The sequence below is a fragment of the Dermacentor variabilis genome, chromosome 4, assembly GCF_050947875.1.
Source record: "Dermacentor variabilis isolate Ectoservices chromosome 4, ASM5094787v1, whole genome shotgun sequence".
NCBI lineage: Eukaryota > Metazoa > Arthropoda > Arachnida > Ixodida > Ixodidae > Dermacentor > Dermacentor variabilis.
Genome location: NC_134571.1, coordinates 38,192,701 through 38,216,827, shown reverse-complemented (window position 1 = coordinate 38,216,827; position 24,127 = coordinate 38,192,701). Strand labels below are relative to the sequence as shown.

At 44.1% G+C, this 24,127-nt stretch overlaps 1 protein-coding gene and 1 non-coding gene across 2 annotated transcripts in view; one reads left to right on the top strand and one right to left on the bottom strand.

Moving 5' to 3' along the window:
• Positions 1–24,127, bottom strand: part of Dis3 (exosome complex exonuclease RRP44-like protein Dis3) — a 55,529-nt gene that overhangs the window by 27,025 nt on the left and 4,377 nt on the right. Inside the window, exons 8-17 of the mRNA XM_075688697.1 lie at positions 23,845–23,982; positions 22,529–22,675; positions 19,708–19,824; positions 12,484–12,585; positions 12,330–12,394; positions 11,844–11,928; positions 11,222–11,349; positions 10,450–10,536; positions 9,467–9,623; positions 2,519–2,739 (exon numbers count right to left, since the gene is read on the bottom strand). Coding sequence (XP_075544812.1) covers positions 2,519–2,739; positions 9,467–9,623; positions 10,450–10,536; positions 11,222–11,349; positions 11,844–11,928; positions 12,330–12,394; positions 12,484–12,585; positions 19,708–19,824; positions 22,529–22,675; positions 23,845–23,982 — 1,247 coding nt within the window. The remainder of the gene's footprint in view (positions 1–2,518; positions 2,740–9,466; positions 9,624–10,449; positions 10,537–11,221; positions 11,350–11,843; positions 11,929–12,329; positions 12,395–12,483; positions 12,586–19,707; positions 19,825–22,528; positions 22,676–23,844; positions 23,983–24,127) is intronic.
• TRNAS-GGA (transfer RNA serine (anticodon GGA)) lies at positions 18,702–18,775 on the top strand. Its single transcript has one exon. It is a non-coding gene; the product is annotated as a tRNA-Ser (tRNA).

Below are 24,127 nucleotides of genomic sequence, written 5' to 3'. Positions count from 1 at the left end.
TTGTTGTAACAATGTTCGACTGAGGTAGAAGCATCACGTAATACAAAGATACAATGACAGACAGCAGCAGGACAATCAGCATTATAGTGTATGCATGGCTTCCGGAGACAAGAACTTCGACAATATATATATTCACCTTTCAGCGTTAGCGTCTCTTACGGAGAAATTAGGTGCGGGTAAAACACGTATTGTAGAGAGCCACATGCACATGTGCAGTCCTATATGTAGAAATACATAAAACTCGACATAACGAACCTCGATTGAATGAAACTCGCGATGTAACAAACTATTTTCATTTCCCGATCTTGGTTGAATTGAAAACCGTGAATTTATTTTTTGCAATTTAACAAAGTAGCTTTGTGACACAGTTTCGATTTAATAAGTTTTCGGCCATTTCAATGATCTACTTGGAGCCTATACGGTTAGTGCAAAAGTTATTTCAAGCGTACTTCTGCATGAAAAGTTTGAGCAGCTAAACCGCTGTCAAACCGTACGTGCCAGGACGCAGTAGGCAGGAAACACCGCTGCACCATTTGTCGCGTTGGTGAACAACCCGGAGAAGCATGAGAGCTGATGATTCCTTCTGCGCGAGAGGAATGGGGAGGAAGTGAATGTGCGGTAACGTGATCAAGCACACATTGGGGAAAGAGAAGGGGGGGGGGGCAGGAATGCACGCCTATCTGTCTTCCCCTCCTCGTGCGCGTCCATGCGGGAGCCACGTGCCATATCAATCTTGGAGGTAATCTCTCCGCAACAAGCCGAAAGGGATGGTGCCATGACATGCATTTTGATGTTCCCATGCGCCTAAAATTGGCAGTTGCATAATCAGAAGTTTCTGAGACACAGTACGAAGCACTCGCTCACATTGTGACTGCGAGTTCTTGGTCATCGAGTGAGATCTGTCAATGTTTGCCTGAGCGCGCATGACATCGATAAAACTATAAACCTTACTTTGTGCAGTCTCTTTGCTATCGCTGTCAATGCTCCACCTTTCTGGCGAAACTGACTCTCTCTCTCTCTCTCTCTCTCTCTCTCTCTCTGTTTTTTTTTTGCTCAGGACCAATATCCGTATCTTTTTACACTTTCGTTTGTGATTTCTGCGTGCTGGCTGTGGACATTCAGCTATAGCATCCATAATTTATGGTGCTGCTCGAAGCAACACACGCAAATCTCGGACACTGTGAGCCATATCAATGCATTGCTCTTGGTGTGATCTGCACTGCACGTGCTGGCACTCATAACCACACTATTAGGACCCGACCTTGTGATTTGTTTATAAATGCTTACTAATAAGATATTATTTACCTGTAATGCTCCAAGAACTTGTTAAGTTGTTTTTAATACTGAAACTTTAAAACCTCGAATTAACAAAATGTGCAATTTAACAAAGTTTTTCACTGCAAGTACAACTTCGTTATCTTGAGGTTTTACTATAGTATAACTACATACATCAAAACAATTCGCACGACGCTAGCATAAATGCATCAAATTTGATCTACATCAGTATATATGCAGTTCAATGTGAAAAAAATAGAAAAATTTGAGTCCCAGATGACACACAAGCATAAAACAGTTACAAGTATGGACGACTGTAAAAACTAACTGTTCTAACATCATTTGCTCTAAACTGTTCTAAAATTTCTTAGCAACTATTGCAAAGCAAAGTTGTCATGATCCTTATTTCTCTACTGTTGCACTAGTTGAGGGATCACAATGATCAAGAACATGCTCTGAAGATGTAATTTTGCAGGTATTGTCCTCAATTTAATGTGAATTTTAGCAATAACAATTGCTTCAATATGGCAGCTATTAGTGACAGTACACCTTGCTTAAGTTCAGCATGATAAACTAGCTAAATCTACAGAACTGCAACATCTACCTTACTTTCATTCCCACAAAGGAAAAGGGGGCAATTACTACGGAAGAAAATTAAGCGAAAATCTCAATTCTTTGAATTACATGCCAGGAGCACTGACCGGTACATCAATGCGACGTCATGGATATAAATGTATTTGCACCCATTTTGGTCAGGAAAAGCTCTCAAAGCTTGCTAGGCTGAGCCTCTGATTCCTCTAGAATGCAATGTAGCTCTTCCTTGCTGGTAAGCAACTAAGTAGGCTCTTAAGATGCTGTAAAATCTGACGGCATCATGGAAAGCTGACGTGGCATTTTCACCCATCTTTCGTTCCTTGCATCTTGTCCAGCTTACCCAGCCTTCTCTTTCGGTTAGAGTGGCGGTTTTGCTAGCACAAAAGAATGGTTTGCTAATGTAGCTTAACTTAATATTCCTCTCCAATTCCCTTTTAAACACTGAAGTTTAAGCTGCACTGCCTTAATTTGGTCAAGTAGTTTCCTGCCTCTTACATATTCCCACTTTCAACATTATTTTTACGCAGCCACGTGAAAAAAAAAAAGAAAAGAAAGAAACAAGGTGCGTCAACAGGGTTCTATGCCCTTTCAAATAACATTTTTTTCCAGTGGAAATGAAAATTCCACTGTAGCTGCCCTCTGACTGCACCTCCGAATAGGCGACGTGAAGTGAGTGTAGTAGGACATGGCAAGACCGTAGTGGAAGAAGTCCTCCAGGGCAACGCAGCCGCTGCAGAAGTAGAGTGCCCGTGCCATGCATCGTGTTGCCACCATGCGCAGCATCACGTTGAAGTAGGGACAGTCTGGCAGGACTGCCTTGTCCAATGACTCGGCCAGGTGGAGCCCACTGTCCACCTTCAGATCAAAGCCCTACCAAAGGAAGGTGATTGTTGTTGTCATCATTATTAGCACCAGCCTAGTTAAGCTCACTCAGTGCAAGACAAAAGTCTTCTCCCAGATGCCTTCAATTGTTACTGTTTTTGCATTTCCTGAACCCCGTTTGGGGGGAAAAAAATCATAATCTTATTTCTCCATTTAATACTCTGCTGTCTTTAACTGCATATCCCTTCGAATAAAACTTATTCAGGTAGACAGAAAAACTACTTTTGTACTAGAAACATAAACGCATAAGCTTAAGTGGATGTCATACATTTCAACAATAGTTTTTGAGAGAAATAAAGAAAGGGGGGTCACAACTGTTTTGTACAACACTCCTTTAGTATTTAACGCAGGCAACTATTTTGGACAAATGAATTGCGAACATGGGATTAAAGCACAGAACTACGAGTAATAACACAAAAGTGTGATTTTGTAATGATACTAAGTATCCTGTTGCAAATGAGGGTGCAGGCCTCAAGCCATGTGCACAAGCTGAAATAATGCCAACATCAAGCAGTGTCTTGAAAGCGGATAAATAGAATGCATTCTAGTTAGGCCTAACTCGTTTGCAATATATTTGTCTGCAAGAGCACTCCATCTTAGTGAAATAAATTTTTGAAACAAATGGTTGTACAATGAACCATTTTCCTTCCAAAACAAAAGCATAACTGATCACATTATGCCACAGTGTCAATTCTGAACTGTGTGTATTACTTCTGGTGCCCATACAACATGGCTGTTCAAGACTTCCATAACTGAGGTTTTTTAGTGCACGAAAAAGGACGAAAGACAGTGGCAAGACGTGGACACAGCGCTAAAAAACTTTAGTTATGGAATACCAACATGCCCTAACCTACGCTCTTTCAAGACTTCCATGTCTTAAAAAATATAAGACGACCACCACCACCTCCTCCCCATTGTGTAAGAAATGCACGTCATTAGCACAAGCACGAACAATGAGTTCTTTATGCAGCAATGTTTGATGGGTGTACATTACTACTGCAGACCAGTTAGGACTGTGCAAATGCAATTTAATTGTGCATGGCAGTACACTGTGAAAGTAAATCACAGCGTAGTAAATGACATTTGGTGCCAATAGCATCTACAACTGTATATAACAATGGTTACTTATAAAGTAAAGGCTCGTTGATTTGTAACTCGTTAATTCAAAATATCGGATAATTCGAAGTAACAGCCACGGTCCATCCAGCAATGTATTGAAAGCAATATGTAATAACATCCCACTTAGTCACACTGAAATCTGCACCGCCACCAATAATTCGAACTCCGCACCTACGTGGATGGGCAGAGTTGCCGCGCGGGCTGCTTTCCATCTGCGGCCTTTTGTTTAGGCCTGACTGGACAGAGACACGTTTGCGCCTGGCCATGGCATGGACGCCTCTGTTGCAACTCTCCTGTAAGGTTCTGTATAAACCTCGGAGGCAATAAAATCGTCGCCGTGCACTGTATGCTGTATGTACGAGAGAAGGCGTGCGAGGGTGAGTTAGTGAACGCGGCTCAATCTTGCGTGTGTGCGCGAGGAAGGTGGGGCGGATGCACACTCTCTCCTGTCACGCACGAGGCATGGGGGTGAGGTGGATGGGAGGGGGGGGGTCTCCTTCGGTGGCTGCTGGTTACTGTGCGGCCATGCAGACGCCGTATCTTGAAAGCAATCTGCAACGTGGCCAAAGTGTGCGCCCGCGTGGGCCTCATCTTCAAAGTGATCTGCGATATTTGCAGAGTGCCCATAGTGCCGGTAGCTTCATATGCGATGTGCTTTCTACATTTCGTTCACGTTGAAGCGAGAGCTGTACAAAGGTCAATTCGCTCACTGCTACTGCCGCGATTCCTCCCTCCAGCGTTCTTCAGCGAGTTTCCGCAGTCATCAAGCAAAATGAGTTCATGTTTACCAGTGCACATGTGACACCGTGCTTCTTAATTTAGTTAGTAAGCGAATGTTTACATGTTTACACGGCCAATAAATCTACTATCCTTATGTTGCATAGCTATCTACTAAGTTGCAATGGCAATCAATGCTTCACTTTTGGGCAAAACTGCGACATTTTCTTTCCTCCACGCTCGTCGGCACAACGAATGCGTGGATGGAGCAACAGCCATCTCAATGTCGGGCACTTCGGACCGCGTTGGCCGCAACCGGTTACGTTGGCTGCTCCAGTGATTCGAAGTATAAACATTGTTGTTCCCGCCAACGTGACGTAGCATGTGTGCGCGCGTGCTCACGCCACATGGGACTATATACGCACCTTAACCAGGCGATTTCTTTCTCTGACTTTCATTAGTTTGAATTCTTCTATAACTGAAATTTTCGTAGCATTCCCGCGGAATTCGAATTAACAAGCTTTTACTGCAGAAAACAACTATGGCAGCTATCTAACTCCACTTGTGGGTAATCTGAAGATTACCCACAGTCATGCAAAGCACAGTTTGGGGTCATACTACATAAATAACTATTTGTCATTTTTCAGTCTTTTTGCCCTTCTTCAATGGCTGGTGCAATGCCAAGCCTTCGTTATTGCCAGTATGAGCACTTGCTGCAATGAGTGATAAGAAATGAATAGAAATAACAATAAGATCCTTACATAATATGGACCCCGGATGCAATAAGACACAAATACAGTTGATTGTACAGTTGAACCTCAATATATTGAACAGCGTGGTGATCTCGAAATAGTTCAATATGGCCAGAATTTAATATATAATATCACGCAAAAAACACGTCAAAAACTTCTACAAATCAATCAACGAACCAAGGGCACGATCAGGGATCGTTGTTTGGAGCGCACGGTCGATTGCGTCGCACGCAATTGGCCTAGGCCGCGCCGATGTCGTCAACCACACAAGGTCGGGGTGACCTAGGCCAAACGCACGCGGCGCAGCCGAATGCGCGCTGTGAACAACGATCCTCGGTTGCGCCCCAATCCTGGTGCAGGTAATATGCCCTAGAACCTTCACACAAAGTATTTATTTATTTGGCTGTAAGTACTGCAGCAGTGTAGCCTGCTTCTTATTGGAAGCTGCAAGCTTAAACATGGAGTCCTCAAAATTGTCTAAATAATCCACAAGCGATAGGCTGGTGCCACAGTAGCGGCGTAGAAGGGCCAAAGCAGCTATAGCATCAGTTGAAGTCGGGAGCGGGACAACACCAGCGCTTGCGGGATCAACCTCGGCAGCGTCTTCGTTTAGCCGCTACTTCTGCTGCAATCTTCAAGTCCGTCAATCGAAGCATTTTGAAACACTATCAATAACAAAGTATTAAGTGGCGTCTGCCAAGGTGTCTATGAGTGAGACCAGTGAGCTCCCGCTGTCACGCGTCTTTGTGGATGCAAACCGCTAGTCCTCACAAGGCGCGGCAGACGCAAAGTGCCACATTAAGGAGGAGTCAGTGCGGCAAATGTAATGCGCCGTTGACGTTGTCCAGAGGAGGCATTGCACTGTTGAACTAGCCAAGCCGCTGCGTGCGTACGCCGCTACATTCAAATGGCGCCCTCGGCGCAATCGCAGCAGTAGGGAACGCCCATTGCACCACCACTATCTTCAAGGGTGTTGCAGGAAAGCTCACCGCCTGTTAACAGAGTGCACGTGGTCTGGGGTGGTGGGGTGGAAAAGTTCGATACAGTAGCCAACCGATTTTCCAGACCTGGAGGGGACAGAAAAATAGTCCGAATAAAAGAACAGTTCAACAAATCGTCGGAAGACCGAACTTTACTCCAGCTAACCTGTACTGAAAAAGTCGCCAATGGTCCCTTGTTTTTAAATTCCTGCTTTTTGTAACAACGTCTGCTTGAATCTGTGCAAGTGTCACGTTCTCGTCATACACACTAGACAACAATATTAGAGTGTTGACAACGTCTTGCGTTGATGGTTGCGGGCGGCCAGAGGCGTCATCGTCGAAGTCCGAGTTGCTTTGAGGCAGTGCAGTCACCTGGCACACGATCTTATCATCCGTAAGCTCCGTGCACAACTCTATGATGTTGTCGATCGCAGTAAACTCGTGAAAAGTAACAGCACTGGGATGGTCCATCCCACTGCTGCACAAGTCAGCAATCAGCTGCTCACCGGTGTCGATGTCTTTAGCACTGCCGTTTGCCTCTTCGGTCATGGGCTCTTCAGAGTTGCAAAATCCAGCATGCCTAAAACAATTTGCAATCGTCAAAGGCTCAACAGCCTTCCAAGCATCTGCGAGCATGCCGAGTGCCGAGAACAGGCTAACGGAGTACATCTTCCTGTTTTCAAAGCACCTGAGTGCGTGGCCAAGTAAACGGGCCCGGTAGTGCGCCTTGAAGTTTTTAATGACCCCTTGGTCAATTGGCTGGAGCACACTCGTTATATTCGGCGGCTAGAATTCAAGATGAATAGCTTGCAGGTTGTTTGCAGCGCTGTGCACCCCGAAGTTGTCTACAACTATTGCCACTTGCCTCTTCTGGCACTCAAACATCTGGTCCAGACGGCGGACATAACTTTCGAACAAGCTTTGTAATCCAGGCCTTTGTATTGCTGCTATCAGAGTTGTCGGACGATCTCGCCGCTGCCACCATTTGTAGGAGTTGTAGAGGTCGATCCCAGTGCTGGCATCCCGTTGTAAGGGTTGTAGGTCGTAGGGAGGAACTTGGGAGGAACTAGGCGTACAGGGTTTATTTACAGATATTTACATTAGAACAAGCGATACATTCGACAGTCTAGCGTGGCTCCCAAATGGAGCACGCAAGACGAAGCATACAGCATGCGAGCTGCTTGTTGAGCACGAGCACACAGCTCACGAGCACACTGACGAGCACACTGACGAGCACACCCTAGCAGTGACAAACGGCTGTTTATAAACACTTCGTGTTCCCTAGATCCCTAGGTGAGGCAAAAATGTTCGACGTCATCGCAGAAGAGCCGCCTTTGTGCGGCAGGGCTTACACACACACACGTACACACAGCTTTCACTGCAGAGAGACCATGTTGGCGGTGGCGGGTTCAGTAACAATAGCTGGTCCGCCGATCATGTTTAGTCACAAGGGCGCCGAGGGGGTGTTGAAGCGGCACCTCGAGGTCCCCCCGAAATGAGTCACCGCAGCAATTGTGATAGGCTTCAATGGTTCTCTTCGGGGAAGCTCGCAATGCTCGCAGCTGCAGCTGGCTGAGAAAACTTGCATGTTGCCACCTCAGCAGGCCATTCCTAACACTGCCGTGCCACACAGACAGGTTCTTCGCACCCTTAAAGCAATGCGGGTTTTTCGCCTCTCCTATCATTAGAAGGGGAAGCTTCTCGGTGCTGACCGCATTTGCCCTGACCATGACAGTTACCCTCTCGTTACTATGCTTCCTACCAGCACAGGCCTCATTAGTAAAGGAAAGTGAACGGCCCGGCAGCATTCTAAAGAATAGGCCTGTCTCTTCACAATTAAAGATTTCTGCAGGAACATACTATTGTAGCAGAGCCTTCAACTTACTTGTCCGGTAATCCGTAACAGTAGATTGATCCATGGTACCGCTCTACCCACAAACTTTCTTGATAAAGACTTCGTGCCTTTATTAAACCCACAGATCCACCCATCGGTGAACTTGAAGTCCTGAATGCCCATTTTTAAAGAGAGCACCTTGGCTTTCTGCTTGAGCATGTTGCCAGAAATGGGGTATGCTAGGATTCCTTTCAACCACAGCTGCAGGGCTTCTTCAAGCTTCGGATGTTGTCCTTTCTGGTCATTTTTTGTAGTTTTGCAGTGCAACTCGTCGACTACGGAGATCTTTTCTTTGTTTTTCACATAATCAGACAAAGTCTGTTTGGAGATATTAAACTCCTTCGCGACATCGACTTGGATCCGTCCTTGCTCAATAAGCCTGATGATGGCAGCCTTCTTGTCCGGCGTCATGGTCGAATATTTTCCATGCTTCTTCGACACATTCGGTGGAGGCGGGTGAAGAGCAGGGGCCATGGTGTCGAAAACACGTCGGCGTTGCGCTGAATGAACGACTGCAACACAGTGAAATAGTGATGATATGTTGTACGGCAGCTAGTGATGGCAGGTGATGATTTCAATTGCACTGTACTGAATAAAAGCCGGCGGATCACTGCTGGACGAAAACGTGCGCGACGCCACCTACAACACCAAGGCAAAACTGATGATGATGGTAGTCATCGTGAGCATGACCTGGTGTTCATCGGCGGTGTCCAAAATTGGACGTGCATGACTGATTTCCGGCTCTCAAAATCAATTCCGTCGCAGGCTACAGGCAAAAGCAAGGCCTTTAAGATCAGCGTTTCTAACAGGCACCATCGTTGCCGCGTGGATTTGAACGCCCCCTATGCTTGCTAATCAAATTACTATACCAATCCAAGCCACTTCACGTCCGGTCCGAAACTTGTCAGGCGGCTCAAGATTCAAAATGGCGTCCTCCCCGACTCATAGCGCTGGTCTGCCGCAGAAAATTTTGTCTGGAAAATCAAACTTCTGGCTTTATATTGTCTGAAAAATCGGTAGCAAAAATGCATTAGCTCTATGGGAGCCCTGATGGTGCATTTATGAAGCTCGATATATTCATCAAGTCCGACTTTTTGAAATCCGAAAAATCAGTTGGCTACTGTATATCCATTTTACATCCGACCCCGTTCAAAATACAAAAATTATAGATGCATGCGATTTTCCAGGTGATATAGAAACTGTTCAATATATCGAAGTTTATGTAGCTACTTCACGAAAAAGAAGTGACTTGCCTTGGACGAGCCAGCCTTTACAAGAGGCTCTAGATTCGCCGGTGCAGGTGATGGATGCCGTCTGAGCAAGGCACACTCAGGGAACTCTTGGAAGATGTGCTTGGCCACAGAGCCATTGGCCAGCAACATGAATTCCTCCACCATTGAGTTTGTTTCCCTGGAGGTTTCAGCAAGGGTTATATTAGAGTCTTGTTCAGCAGGAAATTTGAAAGGTGAAGGACCCTGAAGCTTCACAAGCAAGAAGCACTAAATAGTAACACACTTCACAAAGCGGGGTATCAGTTGGAGTGTAATCTAGAGACTGACAGCACAATGTACTTTCTTTTTTATTAACAAATTGCAATCTCTAATATCATTAACTAATAAGCCTGGCCTCCAGCCAACGCCCATCTATAGGAAGATAGCTCATCTAACTCGTTTGTTTTTCTCAACAACTCCATAGTAAGAAATGAAACCTGGATTCTGGTCATGTTTCCAGCCACATGTGATATCATCAGTTCGAATCGATCATTGACAGGCTGATTTTTCAGACTTGAAAGTGACCGCCAAAGTGGCCAAAAAATTGCGCAGCCCCCAACCCCACCACCACCCCATCCCGCAATAAACAAACAAATTTAGTGAAAAATAAAAACATTTTGTTACCAACAGCCAGAAAGCTAATTGACACACTTTTCACCCAATTATACCCTAAAGCCTACAATACATCCTTGAATTTTTGTAATGCATTTTGCATTCAACAACACACAGTCCGATGTGTGTCATCAAAATATGGCAGAGGTAGAGTTCCCAACAGCCCACAGACTGAAACATTTTATTCCAAATGCAATAAACTATATCAAAATTACTTCAGCAGATGCCAAGCAAAACAATTTCACAATTCCCATATGTTTAGATAGGAGCTCTTGAGGTAAAGCTTGTTCTTAACACACAAACCTGCATTCAATTAGTATGTAGTGCATATTTAAGAAAAAAAGAACACTCACAAAAGTTGCTTCGTCTGGACATCAATGGGGTCGTGAGTTTCAGAATCCACATGAAACCTGACCTCCGTTGAGGCAAGTGTAAGTGCACTGAAAGAGATTTTTCACATATTTATTTTTCAGCACTTGAAGAATACCAAGGGGTGTCATCAGGTTTTCATCGGCAATGCTAATGGAACACCAATGGAAAAAGCAAAACAACTCACAGCTCAGCACATATGTGGTTCTTACTTTCAGCAACAGTGCCTGCTCAGACAGGCACCATTAGATCTAATCAGTGTAACATGACTGTGTGCTCATGCATGTGTTCGCATGCATGTGTTCGCATGCATGCATGTATGTGCATTGTGTGTTCAAGAGTCTAGTGTAGATCAGATGCTACTCAATATCAACACTGCTCAACCTACAAAGCAAATAGCTTCCAGAAAGCTAGAACAAGGTATTCAAAGGGAGAGTGTGAGTGTTGATGACGGGATTTCTGCAGCTTGCAAGGATGGAGCATACCCTTATGAGGGCCACATAGGCTGCACAGAAGGGCCATGCAGTCCTTATGTTGAAGACCCCTGTTGCAGAGAAAGCAAGCATGCAGCTGTTTGCACTGAAGTTTTCTGATTGGTTACTTACGCAGCCGATGGCCAAAACTCAATGACTTCTGAACCTGCACCTAATTGATATAACACTGAACACTGTGAGTAAAAACAAACAAACAAACGAATTCTCATACTGAGCTCCAGGAGTCATAACTGAGTGCAGAGCAGAGCAATGTATTGCTTACCCATTTGCAATTCGTCTTGCCTTCAGCAGCTTGGCAAGTTTATTCAGACCCCGCAAGCCTAATGTCAACTCATCTCCTTTGGCTTTGTCATCAATGCGTGCTTGGGCCTCAGCATATGTTAGTGCGGCCTGTTTTGGGGGGAATAGAATGAAAACAAACCACTGCATGCACCAGTACTGGAGACAAATAAGCATACCTCATGCTATTACAAACAACAAGGCCTGATCAAAATTAAGATATTTTGGACTTTACAAAAATCAAAACAAACTTAGGCTACCAGAGGTCCCCCATTCTTCATTGGTAGGTGTATGTAAGTGCTGTATGAGATTAGTCGTAGCTGCAGCGACTGTCTCATCATTATCTCGAGTAGTGTATGCCTGAACGCCAGAGCCAATGAAAAAGCACTTTTATTGAAGACAAGTCTTGCAAATATAGGCCCATAAAAACAAGTGGCTAGGCTAGTTCATAATGCAGGATTTACATACTACTTTGCAGGCCAGAAAGAGGACAGGAGAAAGAAGTAGTTTTTTTCCCCTACATTTCTAACAATTTATTTATGCTTCACATTCTGACCATGCAGTCTTAACAATACAGAGAGAGTCCTGCACAGCAGTTGCCTTACCCTGGACTTTATGATAGATTTGTGAAAGTCCGTATTGACCACCTCGGCTTCTGGTGTTATCTCCCAGACTACAGAAAAGGCCAACCTACGCAAAAGCAAAACATCAGTATTTCACTCTGGCTAGGAAATCAGACTCTATCAATGTTTGCAAGGACCAGAAAGATAAGTTGCTCATGGCACACCTCATGTGAGCAAAGAACACATTGAACGTTAATAAGAAATTATACTCAGGACATTGCCAATCAGCATATGTTTCATGACATTCTTACGTTAGTGGTAGAGCCCCAAGGCAACTTGTTGCAAAGTTTTTTTTCCAAAGGCACACAAACTTCCCAAACATTGCTAACTTTTCTTTTCACCGAACACAAGAATTTTGGGCTGGCATTTGGGTGCACAAAACAGAATTTTGGGTGCACGAAACAGCAGCAGAATTTATCTATGCACCACAAACAGGAGTGTGACAACAGCGTGAGCTGCTTATCTTGCCTCTCCTCTCCTCCTCGCAAGGAACACAGGTCTGAGCTCAGCAACTCTGGAACCATGTCTATTCTCTGAAAAGACAGAACACAGGGTAATAAAGCAAAGCAAGCACACGCTCAAGGGCACCATGGTTCCCACACATGCGCAAGTGGCAGCTAACCTGGTCCACCAAGTAAACAGTGGTGCCTCTGTTGGCTGCTTCTTGGTCCAAGGCTGTCCCAGGTCGCACAAAGTGGGAGACGTCAGCAATATGGACTCCAACCTGCAGATGCAAGGCTTGTTGATGCAGTAAAATCAATTGCAGGGGTGTGTGAATATTTGAAAAGTTCGAATATTATGGAATATTATATTTTTATTATTCGGATTCGATTAGTAAAATAGATATTCGAAAATGTTCCAATATAGGTTGAATACGAACATTTGAATCAAATCGAATATACTGCTGGCTGTGTGGGAGCAAACACAGTTCTTAGAATTTGATTTTATCTAATCGAAGAATACTGGGGTAATTTTGTGCTGATCTTTTAAATGATTTCATGCTGCTAGCGAAATTTTGCCTGCAAAGCACACTTAGCCACTAAATGTCTAAACATTGCGGGAAAGCCAGCCTCTAAGTAGCAAGGGGCGAGGGTTTGCAAACTGCAAGTGGGCACCTTTTCTTTTTTTTTTTTTTTTTCTTGCAGCACCACCCCCAATTCTGAGCATGCTTGACAGCAAGTGCGATGAGTGACGACTGGCACAGGGTTAAATTCCTCCGATTCTACAGGCATTTAATGCGGTGTAACAAGGCACAGGCTAGCGAGGACAGCTAGTGGGAATTTACTAAATTTTCCAAATTAACAAGCCAAATACACAAGGTTTTAGCATAACGGCTTACTAGTCGAGTTTTTTAACATTGACAATGTAATTGTAATGTTCCGAAATAATGAATTAACTCAACTTGCTCATATATGCATGTGCATATCATTATTCAATATTAGATTTGATATTCAAAGATGAGTATTCACATTTGATTCATATTCGAAAATATTGATGTTTGCACACCCTATTCATTTGTGATGCAAAGAGCAATTTCTTTGAGGCAGTTTGTGCCTTGAAAAAAATGTTTTCTTCCCATCAGCAACAGAATATAATAGCCAGAGTTCAAAGACCCCTTACTGATTTTATGTTTCCCGTCAACTGCAGCTTATGTAACCGTAACATTTACTGGGAAACGCTGGCTATGAACGCTGTGCATGAAAGCAAGCTTTCTGGTAGAAACGCAGCCTCTTGCATGGTTCGATCTCCTGTTATTGTTTTGTACTATTAATATTTCAGTCTGAAAAGAGCTAACATAAAAGACATGCACTGTCAGTGTTTTTTTCCATTACATTTGTTTGTGGGCCGCTGTTCTCAAAATTCCGAGGAATAACTTTATAAAGAATGAAACACAAGGTATGAGCAACTTTGGAGGTATAGGAGTGGTTGGGTATGTGTGGTTTGGAATTCAGTTCGAAATTCTTCTTGGCGAAACGACGTCCAACACCGATGTGAGACGCCGACGCGTAACGCCAATGCTGACGTCGGATTTTTTACAACACAGGCTCCTTAACGCTATCGCATTAAAAACTCACAACATACAGTTGAACCCACATACTTAGTTATTGCTCATAGGTCAGCGCATTCACTCACGAGTACATTCCTTCATATTCACTCATTTCACAATGTGAGTGATGAGGGGTGTGAATTGTCATGAATCTGGAGAGGAGTGAGTGTCAGTAAGTGTGTCTGAATATAAGAAGCGCGGGCAGCGCAGAGTGCAGAAAACGAAACCGTTCAACTGCCTGTGTTGTTGTCAAGAGTAATGTCAATGAGTTCTCTTTTCCAAATATCAAATAGAAGTGGACAAGCAGCATTTTCTTTTTTCATCTTACAATGCCTTACAATGATCTTTTTATTACGAGTGATTGAGAAGTAGTGAAATAAAATATAATGAGGAGTGCCTTCGTCATCGGGCTAGTACGTGAGAGTCCCGGGAGAGTCTCTAATCGTGTCCTGAATTTACCTCAATTTCTCTGTTGCTAAAGCTCTGTTCGCGATAAAAGTGATGCCTTAGGCGTTCTCAAGAACTAATCTATCACTTTAGCATGACTTAATATTTGCCTTTAGTGTCCCTTAAAAAAAAGGGACAATAACAATTTTGTGGGTTAGAATACAGTAATACCTCATTAACTCAAAGTAGAAAAACCGGAAAAAATTTCTAGATACATGGTTTCAATAGAAGCAAAGTTGCGCAAATTGCCGTGAAAAATTGAGTTCTTTCCAAAAAAAATCACCACTTACCAGCTCTTCAACAGCAGCTTCTAATCTTGCTTTTTGTAAGGATTTGAAAGGTTTTCAGGCACGGCCATTTTATTTAGCAGAAAAAAACTGTGTAATGCTGGTCTGCTTTTCGGTCACTCAGGCCTAGGAAGGCATCCTTTAGCTGTTTGATGCATCGCATGAGCTGATCTTCCCTGCTGCTGCACTGAACCTTATTTCGCAACAAGCACTGCAAATTCCTCGTTCAAAAGATGTCAGCACCTCTTGAGGTGGTTCGTAGTCATCGCCAACGTCTTCGCCGTCCCCTCCATTTGTGGCCATTTCAACGATTTCAACGTCCGTAAGCTCTCCTGTCACTGGCACATCCTGCTCGGATAGTGCGTATTTGTGAAAGGTCACGTCGCTTTTGGTGGCACCATTACCGGTAAGCTTTATCACCTCTTGGCAGAGTTCCTCACAATCTGTGAATTCATCTGTCTCTGCCTCTGGCAAACTGGTGGCATGTGAAAATCCTGCATGCGCAAAGCAGTTGGCGATAGCCGCTGCATGAACTTGCTGTCAAGCACTGCAGAGGAGATGTACTGCTCCCAGCAAGTCAACTTCATACCCTTTGCCATTTTCATATGATAATAAAATTCTATAAAGCAGGATCTTTCTCTATATCTTGTGGGCAACTTTAACCACACCTAGATCCATCAACTGCAGCACAGATGCCATGTTTGCAGGCGGAAACTCTATTGTCACTGCCTCCAAGTTACAGTCGAACCTCAATATACCGAACACCGCGGTGATTGCAAAATAGTTCGATATAGCCAGAATTCGATATATAAAACCACGTAAAAAACGCGTCAGAAATATCTGTAAATCAACCAATGAACCAAGGGCGCGATCAGGGATCATTGTTTGGAGCATGCGTTCTGTTGTGCTGCATGCAATTGGCCTAGGCAGCGCCGACTTCGTCCACCATGCGAAGTCAGGGCGGTCTAGGCCAATCGAACGCTCTGAACAATGATCCCCAATCGCGCCACAATCGTGGCGCAGTAAATACTCACTTGAGGCTTCACACAAAGTATTTATTTATTTGGCTGAAAAGACTGCAGCACTGTAGCCTGCTTATTGGTAGCCGCGTGCTTAAACACGGAGTCCTCAACATAGTCTAAACGATCCACAAGTGATAGGCCGGTGCCCTTTATTGCGCTGCAGTAGTGGCATAGAAGGGCCAAAGCAGCTACAGCCTCAGTTGAAGTCGGGAGTGGAGGAATATCAGCGCTTGCAGGACCAACCTCGACAGCGTCATTTGGCCACTACTTCCGCTGCAATCTCTGCGTCCCTCAATCGAAGCACTTTGAAACACTGTCAATAACAAAGTATTAAGTGGCGTCTGCCAAGGTGTCTATAAGTAAGCCCAGTGAGCGTGCACTGTCGCGGGTCCTTGTGGATGCAAGCCGCCAGTTCTTGCGAGGCGCGGCATCGAGGAGGAGTCAGTGTGGCAAATGCAATGCGTTGTTGACGTTGTTGAACTAGCCAAGCTGCCGCATGTGTACGCCGCTACGCTCAAACGGCGCTCTCGGCGCGATCGATGTGTTTAGTGCGCAGTAGTCGGGAACGCCCATTGCGCCACCGCTATATTCAAGGGTGTTACGGGAAAGCTCACCGCCTGTTAACAGGGCGCACGTGGTCTGGGACGGCGGAGTTCGATATATTTATTTTACGTTTGACTCCATTCGAAATAAAAAATAAAAAATGCATGCGATTTTCCAGGTGACGCAGAAAACGTCCGATATATGCAATAATTCGATATATCCGTGTTCAACATATTGAGGTTTGACTCTATTTTGCCGTGAGCTGGGACATTTTCCATAATGAACAGAACTTTCCTGTTGTTCTTAGCCATCTTGCTATCAATGGCAGGAACATACTCTTCGAAAAGTGTGTCGTCATCCACCATGCTTTATTGACTCTATAGATCACGGCATTCGGCAGTCGTGCATTTCGAAAGCATTTAGGCTCAAGTGCTTTGCCAATTATCAGTAAAGGCAGCTTTTCATCATCTGTTGCATTGGCTCCGAAAAGGACCATTACTCTGTCTTTTCGCTGCTTCCCTTCTACGCATGCTACACCCTTCAGTGTGAAAGTGTGGCTTGACAACATCTTATAAAAGAGTGCTGCCTTGTCAAGTTTAAAATGTCTCTGTTGGCCTAACTCTTTCGCAACTCGGCGAGCCAGCTGCTGCGCCAATTGTCCACAGTGGCTGCGTCGACGGTGCCGCTCTCGCCGTGCACGGACTTAGACACCACAATGTTCCTTTTTTTTTTTTTTTTTGAAGCGATCAAACCAGCCGCTGCTGCAGCTAAAGTCTGTGCAGTCCGTTTGCAAGGCCAGAGCGTCTGCCTTCTCCATCATTAGTGAGGTGGTGATGAGAAGGTTGGCCACTCTGACATTTCGCAGGCACACCATCAGCGACACTTCAACGTCCGGGAACTTCAAGCCTCAAACCCACTTCTGCTGGCTAGAGGAGCTCTGTTCGTATCCATCGAGCACCTTCTGCTTGTTTTTGAGCCCCATCGAAAGTGCAGACAAAGGGATGCCGAATTCCTGAGCAATGCTCGATCCTGTTCAGCCTCCTTTCTTCACTTCCTTAATTAGGGCTACCTTCTTTTCTAGTGTTAGCGACTTGTACTGCTTTAGTGGCGCCATGCTCGTCGCACTCACACTAAGTTGCCGCTCCTCACAGCCAACGAAAAATACTTGAACGAAAAATACGCGCCGCGTCAAATGACATGCCACAGAGTTGCTTGACAAAGTTGATATGCCGCTAGGCTCGGACTTAACATTCGGGGAAAGCATCAGCTTTGTGGCAGGCGCGGCAAAAGGAAAAAAAAAAAATCGAGAGACCTTAGGCACAGCAGCATTGTGCGAATCTTGTGAAACGGTCCGGCGGCAGAATTTTTGTTCCACTCTCAGTCAAGATTTCGAGATATCTGCAGTTTGGCCCAAGAATACTTCCGAGATAAAGGGCAAGAAATACATGGCACATATACAAAATGGTTTGGTGCTGCAGAAAATTTGAAAATTGGACAATTGGAAAATTGGACAGAAAGACTTGGACAATTTTTCGAGATATGCAAGTTCAAGTCAACGAGGGTTTACTGTATTTCGAAAAGTAAAAATGTCTTTCAAGTCAATTTGAATACTAACCAATTCAAAGTTCTGACTATTCACACACTACTGTATATAAGCAAAGAGTGTTTTTCCTTGTTTTCGTGGTCAGCGGCTGGCAGTCTGTGGTGGTTTTCACTGTTGATGCAAAGGTGCCGATGAAAGGGCGCATGCCCTCATTTGGCCAAGTTGCAGGGTGCACCTGTCATCACATGCTAACTACAGTCAACTACGGATTTTTCGGACATGCCCAATAATTTTAACACCTTTAGGGGTGTGCGAATACTCTAAAGCTTGCGAATAACCAATTAAACAGTGTCCTATTCGATTCGGTCTTTGTATCGAATAGTCAATATTTGTAAATGCAAATTTTTTCAAATACTTTCCGAATATATTTCGAAGCGTCAACTGCGTCCAAATAAACATAGTATTGGACCAAAAGTATGGTAAGTTTTAACCCCCGCTGGCATAGTCTAGACATAAAACTTGCATAGTGGAGCTGGCTACGTCGTTTGGGTGGTCATACAGTGGAATCTCGATAAATGGAAATCGCTTAAATGGAACTGCCTCTTAAACGGAATGCCATCCTCATGGTTCGTTGGTTTTGTATTCATGGAATTGTATTCAGCTTTGTCTCTCAGTAAATGGAACTCCTCATAAACAGAACCAATTTCCCTGCTCCCTTGAGGTTCCGTTTAAAGAGAGTCCACTGTATTTTACAGGCTGTACCGCGATCATTCGCACTCTCTGAAGAGTTCTATGCATGCGAAGAGGCTACTTGTTTGCTCCTAATGCTCCATTTGTGCTCTGTGCTCCATTTGCTCCATTTGTGCGGATTTCCGCAGAACTATTATGTCAAACGCTTGCCTTTGCTTCGTATTGTCAACAAATTCGACTTCGCCCTACCATCTGCTAGCCGCCTGGTTAGCTCAGATGGTAGAGCGGCTGCCCCGGAAAGGCAGTGGTCCCGGGTTCGAGTCCCGGACCAGGATGAATTTTTCTTCAACTGTGAGGCTTTTCTTTCGAGGAACCCGTAGGGGTTTCCTTTATAGCAATTGCTACGGATGGGTGGATGTCTGATTTCTCCTTTATTAATGCTTCATAATGTACTATGTAAGACAGAAACTTGCTAACTTTAAGAATACCGGGACGTGAATATTGTTTCATATCAGTTGTGACAATGCCAGTTCATTATACAAAAACTCTTTGAACATTATTCAATATTAGATTAGATTCCCTTTTGGCACTATTCGATTCGATTCCGTCTCAAAAATCACTATTCGCACACACCTAGACACTAACTGGCAGGCCCTTAGATCTATTTCGGACGTGCCTATGGCGATTTGAGCCCTTGGGGGCAGTAAGAGGCATACATTCATTTTTTTCTGACTGCCCAATAGTTCGTACGTTTTCACGGCCCCTAGGGAGATTGAAAAATCGGACTTCGATTGTACTGTCTGTTTGTGGCTTTTAGATGCATGTGCTGTCGCATGAGAGCTCTGGGGGGCATGCAAACATTTACATGCTGTGGTGAAGTGCTTGGGATGCTCTACTCGCATCCAAAGGCAAAAGCGGTTGGCTGGAAACATCGACTGGAAAAAAGGAGGGTCCAACACGGTATCCTTGGACCAGTATTCTCTCAGCGACTTTTCCACACCAGGCCCATCAAAAGCACAACTGCTAGAAAGCAGTCAACATCGGCAACATCCGTCTCCAGCCATATTTACATCGTACATATAGAAGTCTCGAACTCTCAAAGGGTTAATAAAGCAAATGGTTTTTTAGGAGCATTCACTTACATTGAGCATCACTGTCCATGGCTTCTGCACAATTTGTTTGACACTACTCAGTTACTAATAACTAGTGGTGTATGGCACTGGTAAGGCTTGTGCTCCTGAGTGAGTGAACTCATCGACAAGCTTACCTCGTAGTTCCCACTGGGAAGCTCCCTGCAGTGCAAGGCATCGTCAATGTCTGTGCAACCTGGAGGGTCCACACTGCATATGCACAGGTGACGCAGGTCTTTGCGGCCTTGCTCCTCCTGCCACAGAAAGAAAAGAGAAAGCCTCATCATCAGTTGGTTCCAGCTTGGATCATAGTTTCCCTCAAGCTAGTGAGCTCTGTATAGCCAGATACAATGCCAATCAAATGCAATTTCATGGTATGCTATTGCTTAAATTCAAGTCATGTAAGAAATAACTAGAGGTAACAGAGATGTGTCTGGTTTAGCAATTGGTGAACTAAACATTTGCTTATTTAGTAGGTAGAACTTCGTTTTTCCTTACTGCTCCAGATTAAGCCTATAAAATTTTTCATATCCATATTTACTTGCATAATGAATGCACTTTTTTCCCCAAAAAATAAGTGCAATGTTGGGTGTGCATTCATTATGCGGGATAAAATTATGAGCACTTTTCTTTTTCAGCAGCCACTTCTAAAAATTCAGTTTTGCCTGAAATGCGAACGATCGATTGCAATAGCAAATGTGTAGACAGTTACACGAAGTAAGGATAGTAGTTTTATCAGCCATATAAACTTGCAAACATTCGCATCAGTGCAAAGCCACCATAGACTCAGCTCTCTAACGCAGATCACTTTACAGGTAAGGCGCGCCATGGCCGCGCGATGCGCGGTTGCTGCCTGAGTAAAATGCCGTGCCCCCTGGTGCCATGCGCGCGACGGAAGACAGCGCGTTTCCTTCCCGCTTTTCTCCCTCGTACATGGGAAACTGAGCCATAATCGTTATTGCCGTGCAATACGCAGTTGCTGCCAGAGTACAACAACACCGCCCCCCCCCCTCCTCCCGAGGCCTTTTGCATTACAAAAGATGGCAAGATTGAGCCATGATCGTCTGCTTCCCTCGCGCGCTTTCACTCGCACCTACACCATGCGGTGTGCAGCGGCGATGACGGTGGAAAAAATCCACCTGGCGCGTCCATATAATTGCTATCACAATTAAAGTAAGAGACATGGTACGATTTGGCGCCTGACACAATTGCACCCGCCGGACACCATATCAGACGTCAAATCGTAACATGTGTCTCCTAGCTCATGGCAGCAAGTTCAGGGTGTGATCATCATGCAAGAAAAAGAAAAAAAAAACACACTTCTTGATTGGGAAAGTTGGAGCTGTGTTGATTATGCAAGTAATACAGGAAGATACTGTTTCATCCATACTAAAAGAAATACAATGTGCCCCATAACCCCCAACATTCCATAAGATCATTTAGGCTCCTGCATAAAAGCCTGTAAGATTCGAAATGATCATATGGGATTATTGGCGACAGAGGTTATGGGGCAGGTGGAACTTATATTAGGGTGTGTACGTGTGACAACATGGCAGGACATGATGCAAATACTAGTTGTGAGCTAATGCAAACAAACACGAAAGAGCCCTGCCAATATGGTTAAAGAGTACCTTCTTCAAATAAATGTTGTTAGTTGGTTTCCCAAGTTCCACCACCAAGTTCCATCACCCTTTGATTTCAATAAAGAAAGCATAGTAGAAAAATATATTTAAGTGACTAAAATGCACCCACTGCAGAAGGAGAAAGAAAAGTTAAGTGGCTAAAAATGACAACAGTATGGACAGAAATTATTAAGCAGGCTTGTACACAAATGCCGTTGCTATCAGTTGTCACGCCAAGCACATAATGTTTCATGACTACTTTTATGACCTGTAAAGGGAAAGAAAAGTATGCCTGAATGCTTTTTCATCAGTCAACTGCTTGGACTAGACTTTTCCCAGCTGTGAAGACAAAGCTATAAAACTAAAGCATGTGTGCAATAATGCCTCTGGAAATAGACCTGCATTTTCGTTTGTGTTTTAATATGAGAAACATAATACATAACTGTTTCAGTATTTACTGTAGCATGCAATTTGAAACGAGACATAATTTTGTGCCAATCAGATTTCACATATTTTTTGTAGCTTGCTCTTTTAGGTTTTGGCACACAAGGGATCGTCCACATTTCACAGATTTTTTTCAAAAGTGAAATGGCATCTGCATCACCTGGTGACCGTTTGTTTTTGCCAACTAGCCCCACTGCCTGTCTCAAAGACTTATGACAAACTAGAGCAAACAGCTGCCAATGTAGATAAAACAAATGACTTGAAATACTGATGCTGCAGTAATTTTGGCTCCCTTCATAAAATTAAATGTGGTGCAAATGGTCAGACAAATGGAAGAGGCACCAAACTCAACCAGACTATATCTGGTATAGCACTAATACATCTGCAGAGGACATGACCCTGTAGCTTTGCTATCAGTGCCAGAAACAGTTGTGAGCAACTTTTATACTGAAGCCTTCTGAACATTATTGCCACACTGGCTGGGCTACTGTCCCGTAAACTGCCAAGTCAGTAAGAACAGAGCACTGCTGTTCCCAAAGAGAGAGGAGATTTTATCAAAAGAAATGCAGAGAGGTTGTCCTGGGGTAATGAATAGTCCTCCAGCCTGCTACTCTTCTCAGAATCTTGCTGCACCCTTCAGCCTTTCCTCCCCTATTATACGCTCATAAAGCTGGCCATTCACGCAAAACAGCAACAAGGAATGGGTTACACCCAGTGCAATTAAGGTCAATTAAATCACACATCAATTCTGAACCACCCTTAAACTTACAACAGCAATGTATGTGCAGTATTATCACAAATGTAATCACTCACTTATGCTCAAAAATATGCTTACTACCAGCCAAAATGGTATTTTACAAAAACAAAATTTTACCATCTAGCCAGCACATACCTTAGGCCCAATAGTCCAAGGAGTAGAGGGAAGGCAGTCAAGTACAGCCCGCGAAAAGCACTGGTGAGGAATGTCATGCTCTAACAGGAGGACTTGGTTCTCAGTGGCCCTGTCCCCAATTTCACCAAGAGCGCGCACCAAATGGCCCTGAAAGAAAGGATAAATGAGACCAAACACTAGCAGCATGTTGCAGTCACAACAATCACTAAGAAGGCACTGGAGGGCCACTCAACATACATCATCCCTTCGTAAGTTTTGCAATGTCTCGAGACCAGAGTGTGCCTGTGCAGTGTTACTTCAGCTACCATGGTTTTCAAGCAAACACCCATTGACATGAAATGCCTAATTGCTATCATTTATCTACAATACAATCCAAAACTATCACTCAATCTGAATCTTGATACATCGATCTTGAACTCTAACATTTAATTTGCAGCGTACATACTATGTGACACAGTTACTGAACTATAAAATGCAAATGACCCAAATTTTTCTGCAAGTTAGAATCAAAATTAAGAGTGCAGAAATTAGGTTCCACAAAGCACACTCTATCCTTATTAGCATCAAGCCTGTACCACAAGGAATCAGGAATCCTTCCTGCATATGAAAAGATGCTGCATACATCATGCACACTATGCAACTGACATGTGCTGCATCTGTATCCATCAAACATTGGCATGGCATAATTTGATAGGAAAAGCCAAGGCAAGCAGCATCAAGTGCAAATGAGACATTGATGAAACAGTCAGCCTCACCAATATAAACAATCTGCTTACCATATGAACGCCACAACTGGTTATTCTTTGTGCATGAGTAAAAAGCAGTCATTGATTACTTCTTAAAAGACATACAATGACTCTAGGCTTCACAGGAAGCCAGCGGTGATGGACCCCTGCATCACACTGGCAACCTTTATGACCTGCAGACGACTTAGAAAGATTATTGGCAAGTGCATTGTTACACAGATTCATCATGTGTTTTTTGTTGTTCGATCCACTAGAAGCCACCTATGTGAAACAACATCGAAAGGCAGAATTTCACTAGCATTACATTTCATATTATGCTAAATCCTTCCAGACACAAACACCACCTAAAAGGGCACATGGTCATGTCTGTACCTAATATGCAAAGATAACTGCATCACTATAAAGAGTTTATTTGTTTGTTCAGTGAAAGCAGAATTCAATGATATAGAAGAAGCAAAAGCAATGAGTTGAAGCTGTCACATTTTCTTTGCTATGGCCTAGAAAATGTGGGACTGGACATCTGAAATATCACAGACAGGGAGCTGTCAGTCCTAAAGCACCTCCACTCACCAGTGGGTATCGAGAGTCTCTCGGCCAACTGTCGATGGAGACCACAATGCGTTGACGGCACAGGGTCTCTGCTTGCCGTGTCTCAATGCGTATCTTGGGGATTCTTCGTTCAGCCGGCACAAATAAATGCCGGGTAGCCTGAGCACAAGCAGCAAAAACATTAGCCTCATCCACAATGTGCTGGGATGCACTACACAGACTTGCTGTGCTGAGGGCACAGACATACTAAATCTGTGTGCGTGTGTGTGCATGTGTGTATAACACATCCAAATATCACTGCACA